Here is a 15,698-nt window from a genome sequence, read left to right as displayed (position 1 = left end):
AGATCAGAATATTAGTGGACTATGGTTCAGTTCAATAACATATTATGCAGTGAGTGATGTCAAGAACAGATTTTGCACTGAGGTCTAAATTGGGTCCTGTTGCTTTTTCTACTGGGACCAATCACCCCTTTTTATTGACCGCTGACTAATTCATGAATGCCACTAAAGGAGATGTCAATTTTGACACAAGTGGGCCAGAAGCCTGAAGGACCCAAGAACCGCATGAAAAGGAAAGTAATTTCCTGGTCGACAGCCCCTGTAAACGTGGTGTCATTTTTAGCTGTTTTAATCATGCTGTCCCCTTTCACAATGGCCATCACATGCTACACCCACTTTTCATTTGGATGCAGGGCTTAACTCAATTTAACTTGACCCCGGGAGCTGACAAAACAAATGGTCAGAGCGTGAATTTACACACTGTGGCTATGAAAAAAAGAGGCTCCTAAAATATTCATCATCCTCACAAGGATCAGCCGAAGTCAAAACAACAGCTTGCTTATGCAGCGACATGAAACCAATTAGCGTGATGGAGTTATCTAAATGCCATAAAAAGCAGCGGGGTGCGATGAAGCACCCTTGCCCAGCACCATTCTTGGCTGATGGGTTTTCTAATCAACAGGACCTGCTGTTCTGGTCATAAAAGCAGCAGGGTTGACTTGGTTGGCCATCTTGCTGATTATAGCACTGCTAGCTCCCACCACGGATCCATAATTCAAAGCCTGGATGTGGTACGGTTTCACAAGCCAGCCTGCCCTGGTTGGTTCTCCCTGACTCGCTCCACTATTGTATGCCAAGTGGCAAATGCTGCCAAGACAGCCAACAAAAGTCAGCAGTCGTGTAGACATCAACCGTTTTTATAGGCACTGGTTTCATTACACCTAAATGATGGTTCGGACTAACTAATAAAATGACAAAAGAGCAATTGGAAATCTCAATCATATAAAAGGGCTACAGTTCAGTGGCAGCCACTCACACTGTAATAACACACAAAGTTTGATTAGAAGCAAATCAACACAAACAGACTTCTATCTGGTCTCATTTCCAGCAGGTAAGACTAGAGAGAAACTGAAGAAATATAAGTGTAATTAACAAGACGATAAATAGTCACTTAAGCAGAATAATACAGCAGCTACAAGTAAAGACTGATAAAATTAAGAATATGAAACCCAAAAAGAGGAGAGAGGAGAATGTCAAAGACTATTAAAAGGTCAGAGGTAGCCTTGAGGCAGAGGCCGGAGGTTGGCCATAACACACAAACTAGGACAATCACCAATTACCCAAACAACAACACCACAAGACAGCAGGTGGAGAAGGAAATGCCCTTTTTAAACAAACATGCAGATGGTGTCTGAATCAGAGCGATAGGGCCGAAGCACGTCAAACCACCTGTACACACTCGTGCCACATTTTATTGCACACATTTGTGTCCTGTCTTTATTGCTCTGGTTTCAAAGGTCATGAGGTTACATCCTCTTTTATCAAGCTCATAGGGTTGACCATGCATGTATTGGAGAGATTAAGAAAAGGGCTTTTATCTGTGGGTCATGTATCAGTGTGTCATATCTAAAGTGCATGTCCATCTATGCATCTTGTTTTTCCCCAGAGACACCAATCTCATTTAACCCTCATCTCCATGTGACATTTGTTACCATGGAAGTGTGTTTCCAATTCAGTTTCAACTGCTTTGTGAATTTGTGTGCAACTGGGGATCATTATCAAGGCTCAACCAAGGTATTATTTTAATCCTAGAAAATATTTAGAATTTTAGAAATCTCCACCTAGATCTAGATCTGCATGAAAATACACCTGGTTATTGACAGAAGAGTGGTATGTATAGGTCAGAAAATAGCAAAATTGTTCAAAAATGCCCTGTTCCACTGTGTTAAAAATCCTTTAGAAAAAATTGTTGTATTCACACTAAAAATGGTCACTTGAACTTTGCAACTGAATTTCCACCAAATGTGGCTAGGGATGGCAATGTCCTTAGGTCGGTCCACCACTTTTGTCCAGACTGAAATATCTTATCATGTTCCCCAGAAGATGAATCCTACTGACTTTGGTGATCCCCTGACTTTTCCTCTAGCATGAAGTTGACATTTGTGGTTTTTATTGAAATGTCTTAACTATTGGATGGACTGCCATGAAATGTGTTTCACATATTCATGTCACCTTAGGATGAATTGTAATAACTGCAGTTATTCCTTAGTTTTTCATCTATTGGTTTATAATTAAATACCTGCAAAACTAATGACATTACCATCAGCCTCAGCTGTACTTTGTGTTTAGTGCTAATTAGCAAATGTTGCAAAGATGGTGAACATGGTTAACATTAAAACTGCTAACATCAGCATGTTAGCATTGCCATTGTGAGCATGTTATCATTTAGCTCAAGTATTACAGCAGAGCAGCTCGCATGGCTGTAGACTCTGACAAGACTAAACTGTCTTGTTAATATATCCTGCTAACTGGTTAATGGACAAACAAAACAAAAATAGGACCAAAAAAAACCAACAATAATGTTTTCATGTATGTGCATGTGTAGCATGTATGTATATAGAATATATAGAATCTTCTTGAAACAATACAAGTTACCTCAAGCATATGTGACGCATAATAATTAAAAAGCAAATAAAATACATACATACATTAATTTTTCCATCTTAAAGTAAGCAGTTAAAGACATGTAAAGTATTTACAATGTGCCATCAATATGTTTACAGCACATAGATGACGACCACCTACTTGAAGACTCTACTCTCATTTTTGTGCAGATATTCAGCTAATGTACTGATCAGCCTCCCAGAATCCATCATAACATGAAAGAAGTATGTGTATCTATACATATGTGTGTGCGTGGACAGCTGGGCTCTCTCCATGCATTTCATCATTTCCCTTATCTTTAGGTTTGTACAATTACATAACAGCAGTTATTTAACAATGACATCTGTGTGCTGCGTGAAGAATACCGCAAAGAACAAAGGATCAAGATCACAAAAAGAAAGCAATCAGGTCTAAGCGGCGACCTTTACGGGGCAACCTTTCAAGCTGCTCTTTCAGAAACGCAACCAAAGCTTTGGAAAGTCCACCGGGCACAATTGCGGCTGGTTATCTGATAGAAAACCTCAGAGCTGCCCTCTCTGCACCCCAACAATGCTACTGTATATCCTGTTTCAGGGGCTCTCCATGATCGGAGGTGTGTGTTGGATCACAGTGTACCTGATACAGGGTGCTTGATAGCAAGGTCTGCTCTTCATTTGAGGTTACATAAGACGTCTGGCTGTGGCTGTGACAAACGAATGCCAGATCAGTACAGTTAGACAAGGGTCAGTTAGACGAGGGTCGCTGTAATTCCAACTCAGACACTCATATGTGCACCTGCAGATACACACACACACACACACACACACACACACACACTCACACACACTCACAGGTCCTTACAATAGGATTCTCTGCCTCTTATGCAATGCGACAAGAGATCTTGAAAGATCTAGAACTGGATGAGCCTTTCTTTCTTCATGCCACCTGTCCATTTTTTCTCCCTTGCTCATTATCCTAGTCATTTCGGTTTTGAGGGCATGTAGCACAGATGTATTATTGGATAGCACAGGCACAGATGGTTACAAAGGATAAGAGGAACAATACAGCAATTTGTCATCCATGAAAGCAATTCATTGAACAGTCAGATCTCAATTAAGTGTGAAGATGTGGAGGGTGTAGGATGCCCTAATATTGCCTTTAATGTCACCCTCAAAGTGTCCATGTGGTAGATGTTCTTATTTAAAATAAGTGCAAAAATAGCAAAAATACTTTACTACCTACACAACCTAAACACCTTTTCCTTTTGCATTTATAACACATTTTATACCACAGAAGTTTTTGTGATATCCTGCAAACTAAAAAAAAGCAGTACCGAAAAACACAACCTCCTTTGCGGAGGTAATTAGGCTGATTAACAGCAAAGCTTTCACTTATCCACTTGGTGCCATCACAAACAAAAAAGCATCCAAGTGTACACCAACTGGCAGGAAAGCTCAGTAGCTGAATGCCAGAGCCTGGCACAGGCTGCTGTCTATTAAAGGTCAGAGGTAGCCTTGAGGCAGAGGCCGGAGGTTGGCCATAACACACAAACTAGGACAATCACCAATTACCCAGACAACAACACACAGACATGCACACATACACATGCTTCACAGAATCAAGTTACAGCCCTGTGGTCTTTGCGGGTCAACATCTAGCCACAGGCTGACTCTTTGAGTGCCAACTTAAGAGTACAAAGGAAACTGTGCTTTTGGCATACAAAAATTAGGTCAAAGAAAGAAATCTCAGATTAAAATATATGCAAATATGCTGGGTTGTTCTGGAACATAGAATTTAGTAAAAAAAATAAATACATTTACAATTAGCCTTTTGTCTCTTATTTTCATTGAACATTGTGCTAGAATTTTCCATTTATACAGTGGATTTTATGTTCTGCTTTCATTCCTATTTAACTTAAACAGTAAAGATATATAATAGAAGCAAATCGGGGGAAATGCGTTTCAGTGAGTTCAACCAACTTGAATTTTGTATATATCAGAGCACACAAACATTTGGTAGAGACTGAATATGTATCACCCCTAACATTTTTGCCTAATTATAGCAGAACAGAATGACCAGTGCCAAACCCAGCATGTTTTGTTCAATTCAATTTTATTTATATATTCTTTTTATTTTATTTTTCCATTGTAATGATTATACATTAACATTATTGTTATGGTTTACTGTATCATAATTATATAGCTCTCCTCTGTTAGGTATAATAGATTAAAAGGCATAAAAAACATGTACCAAGTAATAACAAGTAATACCCTTTGGAGAATCTTTTATGTAGGAGGCAGCTGCAAGCTGTGCAAGAATCTATTTAGTACAGTGTCAAGTTAACTTCACGCCCATGTTCACACGTAATGACATCAGTAATAGCAGAATGGTGCTAAACACCATGCTATTTTCAGGCATTTTAGTCCATTTGCTTCCATCAGACATGACAGAGTGGAAGATGTCATCTGTGTGAAACACAAAAGCAGCCATTAGTGTTTCCTTATCTTCAAGTCTTCTGTGGCCACAGCACACAATTAACTTTCCACAGGGTTTTAAATAAAAACACTGTAGGCTACTTAGTTTTTTGAAGATGAAAGCTTATGTACTGCAGTAAAGAGAAATAGACTAAGAGTAGCCATTATATAGAAAACTAAATTGTTGGATGGATGAAAAATAGACACACAAAGTGGGTTTTTGGTATGCAGTGTGCAGAATTTTTGAGTGTGCTGATATAAGTTTGTATGCAGATGATGGTGAGACAGCTCCTGTAAGAACCCAGAAAGCATTAAAAAAATATTTTGCTTTCTCTTTGTGAAGTTTAATTGTCAGTCGTGTCCCAAGGTCAGTTTGATTAACATTTGTTGATGCACACCATGTATCATTTACTGTTACTACAAAACAATTATGTACTTAATTTCTTGTAACTGCAAACAAGTATGAAAATTTGTATACTGTAGTGCATACTGTATGTGGATGGCACCTGAGGTAAGGTATGTGCGTCCCTTCCTTTTTGCACACTATTCACTCTTTTACCCTTTCTATGGTAGCCATTTCAGGTTATCTCAGACTGAGTCAGTCAGGCTCAGCTCTGAGTTTAGATATTGCTTGTTTTTCATCAGTCTAAGCCAGAGGTTTTCAAAGTCTGACACTGACTCTGGTCTAAGCTGTTAGCCTCATATGTACTTAGACTCTGCTGTGTTTGACTTGTGGATGGACCTGGATGTACTCTAGGTTTTATGTTAGGCTGTCACTTGATATACATTCTTTTGTGTGAGCTTGCATGGGGCGTTTTAGCATTAAATTTTATGTATCTTTATTATATATTTTATGTATTTTATTATCTATTTTTATTATGCATCTTTAGTTTAAGTCTCTGTTTGTTCTCTGTTTTATCTGGTTACAACCTCCCCATTGGGGACAATAGATAGCATGTTAGCAGCACGTTTGCATGGAAATTCAGTTTTTTTTGTAAAACTGTATGGTCTTGGTTTAAACCAGAGGTGGCACTTTTGTCATATACAATATTTCTGGATGCAGCCCTCAAAACTAAACAACAAAATGTTCAAAAAATGACACCACTTCTTCTGATCTGCCACTGTAAGATAGGACTGGGTAACAATACTTCCCACTTGGCTACTGTGCATAAACATTTCCATCATTTCCAGCTTTAACTGGTGCTGTCATTTTACTGGAAAGGCGGTCTCATGGATGAGCCTTACCGGACAAACAACATGTTGTTATGACTGGAGTATTACACAGAAAACACCCTTAGAGACTTACTCACTCTAGTTTCTTAACACCCAAGACATTTGGGAGATGTTTTCTTAAATGCCTTACAATCTCCAGCTGTAAATCTGTCAGATTTTTCCTCAGCCTCCTTCTGTCCACCTGTTGCTCTTCCCACTCACCTCATTCAGTTCAATTTATCAGTGTATTGAGACAATGCTTGGCTGTTGATGTTCACTTTGGTTGTGAGAATCAACTTGTGACCTATTAGCTATGTTACAATGGACCAATCCCTGCCTGTCTTTCTGGCCAGGAGCCCAATAAAGAAGGCACATTGATGAGCCTACAGGTGGCCTGTACTTCCTGCTTGTGTAAGAGGTATTATCCTTTTCATCACCTCCCTGTGGACTGACTCAGAAGTTGCCAAAGGACACAGCATGGTGTGAACAGTTCACACCTGCTGCATTATGTCCTTTATTATGTAACAGCTTTATTGTATATTACTGCTTTTTTAATCAAATTGCATAGTTAACTCATTGTGATTCCTAGGTGCCTCCTAGTCCTTATGGCAAAGGCCTTGCTGTACACCCAGAGGGGTTAGTCGGGGGGAATAAGTTTGCTTACTTCAGTAATACAAGCTGTTCAGAAAAACTAACAGCAGGGACACTCCAGCATCTAGTCTCCTTCAGAGGCCCCTTGTAGTGAGCTGTCACGCCCTGCTCTCTCATCAACATTACGAGTGGAAGTGTAGGGAGGGCATTGAGAGGGATCACATACAACTCACACAAACATGCACAGACCCACCCACAATAGCCCTTGTTGCAAAAGAGACTCAAGGGAGGGGCAGGGATCAGGGGAATCAGTGAGAGTGTCACTTGGAGTCAGAGAAAATGAGGAAATCGAAGATTATCCACTCCCCGGGGTTAGACAGTCTATTTGTGTTGACATATTAACCTAGCTTTGCAAAAAAGCAGGACTACCTTCTGTGTGCGATCCAAAATAAACTCTTCTGTGATTCTTATTCATTTTTGCGTCTCACTGCTGTGCCACTGTTGCCATTTTAGGTTCAGGTCTCGTTCCTGGCTCTGGCTCTGTGTGTGGAGGTTAAATCTTCGCAGCTAAAAAGGACATGGCTATTTGTAGTTCCTTTCCCTCTCTTGTCCAACTGTGAAGCTATACAAACACTCTGCCTCGTAAAAAAAAGTCTCTGTATGGACAAAGTGTGCCCTTTTTCACGTTTTCCCCAGATTAACTAGGCTATTATGCCAATGAAAGATGGTGTTGGAGAGAACATTTCTATCAGTCATAGGTGGGGGAGCATTAAGCGAGAAGTTAACTGGGTAATTCTTATGCAAATTTATTTCTGATGCATGTTACTCTCCTTCACTATCTCCAAATGAAATCAAATTTGCTGTGTTTGCACAAAGAAACAGGTGCATTTTTGCCAGTCTGTTTTTGATCAATGTCAGTATGGCTACTTGAACTTTTCTTCCACAATTTTTGCACAGCATTGTTCACTGCCTCTCAGTACACTGCTGCCTGGTCATGTCATTTCTTCGCACTGCGTTTCCTATGTAATGCGTATGTGTGTTCTGTATTCGACAGCGGTTTGAACATCGCAAATTAGATTTAGTTTGGAGTACAATACATTTCTCATTCACAGTAGTTTGTTTTCCAGCAAGTTAGTGCAGCCTGTAAGCTAAAGGCAATTTGAATCTCCTTTCACTAACAGACCTGTGTAGAGGGTGACGGAAACTCTGCACTGAGCACTTGAGGTGAGGTGCTTTGTACTCAACAAAGGTAGAAAATTTGCCAATTCATGGTATACTATAATCAAGTAGACTTGAATGCTGCTTATTGTTTTAAAGGACTTGATCTTTACAAAAGAACAAAGAGGCAAAATGGCACATTTTTGTTTGCCTGCTGGCTGGCATTCTCTCTCACTCTCTCTCTGGGATCAGAATGAACCACCTGCCACAGGGTTAGTTTTTTCTTCTTCTTCAGGTAAACACATGAATGAATACACGGTAGGAAAGTCTTTTTTTTAAGTCTCTGCTCCTCTTGTTGTTATGAAGAGGGGCTTTTAAGTCCCCGATTAGCTGCACATAACAGAAGTCTCAATCTGAAAAAGATGACCGTGAAATTCCAACATCAATACTTTGTGTGATATATCTATTGCTACTACACTTAAAGTCCACCACAAAGTGCATTGCCAACCCTGCCAACAATCGAGCCAAACAAATGTTCCATCAAAAAACGTATGTATTACAGCCAATCCAATCCATCCTCAGACATAAAAACAAAACAAAAAACAACAACCACCAACAAGGGGCCTTTTTCCCCTGCTGTTTTTCCTTATTCTCCCATATGGAATACTGTAGTACTGAGGAACAGGAATAAAAAAAATAAATAAAAAAAAATAACAATGGCCATGACCTTGTCTAGGTGTCTCCATGGAGATGAGGCCTCACTATAAAACACTCCCTACTGTGTGCTACTGACAGGCCAGCGCTGCCAAATACATGCCTCACAAGTTCGATGGCTAAATAAGACATATCCTGCACGGTGTAAACCCTCACTTCTCCTGACAAGATATTTACATCTACATGAGTATGAATAAATCACCACTGGCAAGACCTCAAAAACAGATTGTTTTGGATTAAGGAACCTGGGATCTGTGTAAATGTATTAAAGCTAAAACATGCTTTAAGGAATTAAGTGTTTTGTATTCTGTAGTGTATAGCTAATTTTGATTAGTTGTATGCTCTAAATTCTTACCACGTAGTCTTTTGTAAGTAGAGTTAAATCAGTAGTGAGATAAAATGATCCTCTCAGGTATCTCATTCACAAGGTTGAGCAACCATCTTTATCCCTTGGGGGATAAACACAGCTTTCCCTTTAGCCTCATAAGGAGGGATGATATCACCTCTCTGGTCTTTTACTCTAACTCTATGGGAAATACTGTCTGACCAAGGCTACTCTAGCAGTTCGGTGAGGTCAAAATTCCAGCAACACTTGTAGTATAAAGGACAACTTTATTGTCAGACCAACGTTTAGGCTTTTGGCCTTTTGACCCTGATGAAGGCCACAAGCCGAAACGCGTTTGTCTGATAATAAAGTTGTCCAAGAATGTTGGTTCTTTATACTACAAGTGTTGCTGGAGCTTTGACTTCTCCGGACTTATTCCCTTCTCCATGCAACTTGGAAGTTGGTGAAGTTGTGCCAGAAATCCCTACTATGCTTTTGGTCTCAGGTCAGTTGAGAACCTAAATAGAAACAACAACGTGTTCATTACCTTATGTTCATTCTTATTTGAATTTTGAAGTAAAATCATTTTTTGATTGGAGTGAAATGCGTAGAGTCAGTTCTGATCAGCCATGACAACAGAATGAGTAAGAGTAAATGGCACTCTAGGAGCTGGTGTAAACCAACATTTTGTCCATAAACGTAGTGGCCAAAAGTAATAAATCTGCAGTTTTAATATTACAGTAAATCAGGTAAATCTGGTATTAAAGGACCATACCAGTGGGTTTGAATATTTTGGTTAGAGTACTAAAACATTTTCAAAGCATACCAGCGAAAGCACACGTATTTAAAATGATTTCCTTTCAGGATAAACTATCAGCTTCCATTTATTTCAGAAATCCACAAAAATGTATTTTTGCAGAGACTTAAAACTTCCTTGAGACAAGTTATCATTACAGTGGCAATAGCTTCAAGGCCCAAAGGGATAGTTTGGGTATTTTGAAGTGAGGTTGTATGAGGTACTTATCCATAATCAGTGTACACTTAAACTGATATTGATTTTTTTGAGGTGGGCTTTTTTATCTGGCTAAAATACATTTTTCTGCTGACCCTGTCCACAGCATTGCATTGCTCTGATTCTGTACCGGTACTCCTGTCTGCTTCTCCACACTGGTGGCGAGCTGTCCGCTGTCTACTGTAGGTAATACACTGACTATGGATAAGTACCTCATACAACCTCACTTCAAAATACCCAAACTATCCCTTTATTTTTTTGGTCAAAATCACATTATATTGTGTGTTATGCAAAATATACTAGCTTATTCAAGGATGCCCTAACACCCAACAACAACCTTTATCAATGCAAGTAATGACTTTGTTTTCTTCACAACAGTCATAATTGCCTGTTTCTAATCTAAATACCTTGTTTCTCATCTTCTTTAGAACTTAAAAGAAGTTACAATATTAACTCAAACTGTAACCTTTTCTGATGTCCATTTCGAAGCAGTATCTGATCTCCATGGGTGTTCTTTCTTTTGTCCCATAACCATTTAAGATGTCTGCCGTTTTCACTGTCCACAGTATCCCAGACAACACTGGTTGGGCTGGTTTCTTAATTTCCCCAACCTGCGTCATTAAGAAGCTGGCCGAGAACACTTTTTCTCCTGGCCCCATGAAGGTGTCCTTGCATGACAATCATCAAAAATGATCATTTAACTTTCCTTCTTTTAAAATCAAGTTTAATAGTAGATCAGCTTACAAGATCAAATTCCACTAGAATCATGCTTTGCTGTTTAGATATAGTAAAGCCTACCTGTATCTTGTACACAGTTTGGGATAAAAGCCACTTTTCTACGCCGGTAACACTTGTTACAATATTATGACCTTGACTAAATAAAAATAGTTCATCCTGAGTCATTTAATATCTCATTCATTAAACCACCTCACTACAACTCTGACCTGTGTACTACTCACTCAAGGACAAGAAAAGCCCATTGAGCATAACAGGCAACAGGTGGTCCATGAAAGGCAGCGGCTGAATCCCCTGAGGCTGTCAGTGAGGGAAGAGTAAAGCCAGAGAGAGAAAGAGAGCAGGTGGCAGAAGGCTTAACCTGAGCTAAAACCCATCCTATGAGCTCATCTCCGCAGGCTTAGCTCAGCTTCAAGTTGTCTGCTTTCTGCCAGCAGAGCCAGATCTGGGTACTCCCACCCAAGCTAAGTTAGCCACGAGCACCCTGCTAATCTGTCTGAGCACTACCTCTTGGCCATATGGTCATCACCTGTCTGTCTGTGTCACAAACAAAGTAATCAGCACACAGTCTTGTGTATTTGTGGAGGGACAGCGTGTGGAAGAGATTTAAGTTATTTATATGTACAGTACATATCTGCATATATTTGTGTGTGACTTGGGTGATGGCTAGGGCAGGTGTGAAAGATTCAGCCATCCTGTGGTCTATAATCTCACATCCCTGTTTCGACCTTCCTCACTATATCCCCTCCATTTATGTCAGGGCAGCCCAGGTGAGCCTTTCTCAATATAGGTAAACAGCAGATTCCCAGAATCCCACTGTCTCAATAACAAGTGTGTGTTGTACAATAAGCTCTGCTAATCCTTTGCTGACAATGTGCCTGAGTGAACCCGATATAACCCCATAGAGATCATACAGCATATCTGTCAGTTTGTAATTCTCTCCACAGACATAATACAGTATGACCTGTGCTGTTCAGGAATATAATCAATACATTGCATTGGTAAAGTTGAACAGGAGACACACAAAAACATTTTTTTCTAGCTGACGTTCGGTTGAGCTGGAGACAATAACAAAGCCTTGTTATGGTGGCTGCGTCAGCACTATGTCTACCTGCCTACCACTATGCTGTAATCCCCTGTGTCCAAGCCTATTTTAATTATGTCATGGCAGGCTGACGTGCTGATGTTGTTCTTAAGACTTGGTGTAATCGAATTACTTCTGAGAAGACAGACAAACAAGTCAGCGCCGTAGATTATCTGTTACTAGAAGTGTTCTCTAGTAAAATCCTTCAACAGCATGAACAAACACTGCTAATCACATCCTTGCATGAATATAATGTTTCCCTCCAGCACTGGTTACTGTCAAGGTTGAGTCACTATGTCAGCTGCTGCTATGCTGTCACTTTTCTGGCTTCGTCTCGATTAATCAAGAAAAGCTGCCCACCACCAGTATGCCCACTACTGCTTTAATCAGCCTACACTCAGCAAGGAAACACCTCAGCAGGTTCCCAGTCACGATGCTCATTATCATTTGCACTATGTTCATCATCATCACACACTCACCGTTGGTACTGCTAAATGGTCTCCAAGAGGGACCAGTTCAAACGCGAGGACTGCTGGTAAACATGGACCTCATGGAGCTCGTACTTGTCCTTCTCATATGAGAGGTCACATGATAGCAACCTCATTACATACAGCGCACAGTGGTCGTGCTCTAAGGACAGGATCACCTCTGCTGTGTGATAACAATCTATTTTTATTTATTGCTTGGATATATAAATCCAAGATGAATGTGTCTGGTGTAATTTATATGATATGTGTAAGACTAGCCCTCTGTTGTTGTGCATAACTGCGGCCATCATAGCCAATCTACATTCTGTTCATTCAGAAGCACTCCTGTCATGGTTCACTCTAATAGAAAATACAATTAGCATAATGGCTCCATTCAAAGTAGTTTACTTGCCAAACAAATCAGAAAGCCATCTCATATTGAGTGTGTGTGTGTGTGGGGGGACGACGACACACAAGTGGGGATAGAGTGAACAGAGCCAGGCATAATGTTGTTAGTATTATCTATTTTCCAATGTCAACATAGATACTGATTAAAATATAAAGTATGTTCCAATGTCTGGTGTATCATAAAAATTATGGCTGCAACTAACTATTATTGTTATTATCGATTAATCTACTGATTATTTTCTTGATTAATGGATTCAATTGTTTGGTCTAGAGAATATCAGCAAATAGCAAGAAGTACCCATCACAATTGAAAAGCTGGTGAATTTTCGCATTGTTTTTGCTAAAAACATTACTTAATTAATTGATTGATTATCAAAATAGTTGCTGATTCATTTTCTGTTAATCAAACTATCATTTCAGCTCTAATAGAAACAGGGATAACTTGCACTGATAGTCCTCGAATCAGCGTATAGTGTGTAACTTATGGGTAGAATTTCAGCTAGTAGTGCAGTGGTGGCTGCAGTAAATAGCAGTTAGCGGTAGCGACAGAAGTTAGCAACAGCAAGCAGTTAGCAACAGAAATGTCTTGAATTGAATAATATATGAGTGACGGCTGGTGTGGAGGTTGTGTGTTTTAGCTAGTAATGCACTGAGGGACAATAGCCAGTGAAAGTAAGTTAGCAGCAGCAACAGAATACAGTAGCAGCAGTCAGTATCATCCAATTGCACTGGGGCATTTGTTTCAGTAGAACTTTCTGTTCTATAAATTTGTCTTTAGTTAGTGCACAGGGTGGCATTACTGACTTAATAGTATGTCAACGCTTGTCAAGACTGATCTTAGAAGATTTTCATCCCAAAGCACTAAAATATGTTCTCAGAACAAACTTTGCTCTGAGAAATGGCAACAAATCCTACAGCTTGATAGTATGAGTAAAATGGCTGTCATGCTTAAAGGTTTTACACATCAACATTTGCTTACAGGTCTTGGGGAGTACTTCTGCATTTGTGAAAAAAGTTGTGTAAAGCCTTTTGTGGTTCAGGAGGGAGCTGTGCGGAGTCTGATAAACTGCCTGAAAAAGTGTCGGTTGGGGCCTAAGATGACAAGTTTGAAAATTAAAAGAATCTGAGCGTGCAGAGTTAGGAAGAGGTGGGCTTACCGGACGTCTGTAGCCCGCTCCCCATCTCCGTTTGAGGCTGCGTTAGCCATTACTAGCATAACACGAATTTCAGACATAACAGTCAGCGGTCGAGTGGCTTTGTGGTTAATGTAAGCAGCAGGCAGGTTTTGACAAGGAAAAAGAAAAAGGACGATATCACTGGTTCTGCTGCATCGATTTTGTTCTGTCTTTTTTTAAACTGTCCATCGTGAGTCTGACAATGTTATAGAAGTGCAATGCTAAATCGATGGAGTACTGACTGACAGAAAATGACAGCATAATTGTTAGATTAATCCATAACAGAAATAATCAGTACTTTCTGCCCTAGCTGTAACTCACACACACACTAAGAGACTGAACTACCATCAGCACGAATGCTTTATGTAGAAGTGTTACACAGCTCTGCAGTTGTTGCTGTCCAATTAAACCCTAGGCATTCACTATGGCGAAGCTTTCAGCCGTCTGCTTATGAAAGAATTTCTATTCCGTTAGAAAGGTCACTCTCTTTGCTACACGTCTGAGTCATCCAGCATTAATTTACAAATGAATTGTGACATTTGAGGTTTACAAACGAGTTGTTTTTAAAAAAAGAGCTGCTGGCTTTACTGAGGTCCCTGCAGATACCTTATCTGTGCAGCCTCATGACAGGCAGAAAGAGGGTTCTGAAACAGAGACAACAGCCGTCTCTCACACAAGCGCACACACTGACCCTATCACTCACTCACGTGCATGCATACTGTATGTGCACAGAGGTAAACAGGTTACTGACACACACACACGCACACACAGCAGTAGAATAAAGAACGACCATCTCACCTGGTCATCCACTCTGTGGGCCACGATCGTAGCCGCCTCCTCCTGCTCAGCATCGCTGAGGGGTCGGATCCTCAAGGCAACCTGTGGCACACAGAGCGAATTTAGTTGTCCTTGAATTTAATCAATACAGAGATATTCAATTTACTGAAATTACAGGTTAGAAAATGAATTGAACTCTTGATGAATAGGAAGGACACTGACCACGCACAAGAGTACTGTAGTTTCTATAATAAATTAGTTCCTATTTATGAACGATGTGTGTCTAGAGTCTGTATTGATGCAGTTGTAGATTAAAAAATCTCTCCAGAGTAGCCCAAATTCATGGAGATGAAATACAAAAATTGCTTGAGTAAAGCACAGATTTAGAAGGTCCTGAGTCAAGACCAAACCCTGTTGACTGTTTTTTTTTTCCAGCGTGAATTTTGCATATTATCCTCATTTTCACTCTCTAGTTTCCAGTCCCACAGTCCAAACACATGCAGGTTAGGTCAACTGGAAACTCAAAATTGTCCACAGATGTAAATATGAGTATAAATGTGTTTGATTGTCTATGTGTGTTAGGTCTGTGGCAGACTGGTGACAGGTCTAGGGTGTTACATGTCACCAGCACCCTGAATGTGATAAATAGGTATAGAAAACAGATGGATGAATGGATTGACTAACTTATTCAACCCCACATCCCTCTCTTAATCACTTCACAGCCTGATTAATGTCAATTTCTTCTTCAAAAGTTAAGAAACAAATTGAGTGGTGACATTTTCCCACAATCAGCAACACTCATCTCAAATGTGAAACAGACACCTGTAGCTTTAGAGGCTAAATTAGCCGTCTCTTATAAACATTGGATAGTATTTTGGCAGATACAAAACCACAAATTGAGTGGAACATTGCATTATTACATTAATACAGTCCCACACAGTTATCCGTTTGTTATACTTTCTCTCCCTGCATGATTTCTGTCCATG

At 39.9% G+C, this 15,698-nt stretch overlaps 1 protein-coding gene across 1 annotated transcript in view; it reads right to left on the bottom strand.

The window, feature by feature from the left end:
* The window catches only part of kif19 (kinesin family member 19), a 40,386-nt gene that overhangs the window by 23,058 nt on the left and 1,630 nt on the right, over window positions 1–15,698 (bottom strand). The window contains exon 2 of the mRNA XM_044177767.1: window positions 14,734–14,814. Within this exon, the coding sequence (XP_044033702.1) occupies window positions 14,734–14,814 (81 nt within the window). The remainder of the gene's footprint in view (window positions 1–14,733; window positions 14,815–15,698) is intronic.

This window comes from Siniperca chuatsi, linkage group LG20 (genome assembly GCF_020085105.1).
Source record: "Siniperca chuatsi isolate FFG_IHB_CAS linkage group LG20, ASM2008510v1, whole genome shotgun sequence".
Lineage (NCBI taxonomy): Eukaryota > Metazoa > Chordata > Actinopteri > Centrarchiformes > Sinipercidae > Siniperca > Siniperca chuatsi.
This window is presented reverse-complemented; position numbering and strand designations above follow the sequence as displayed.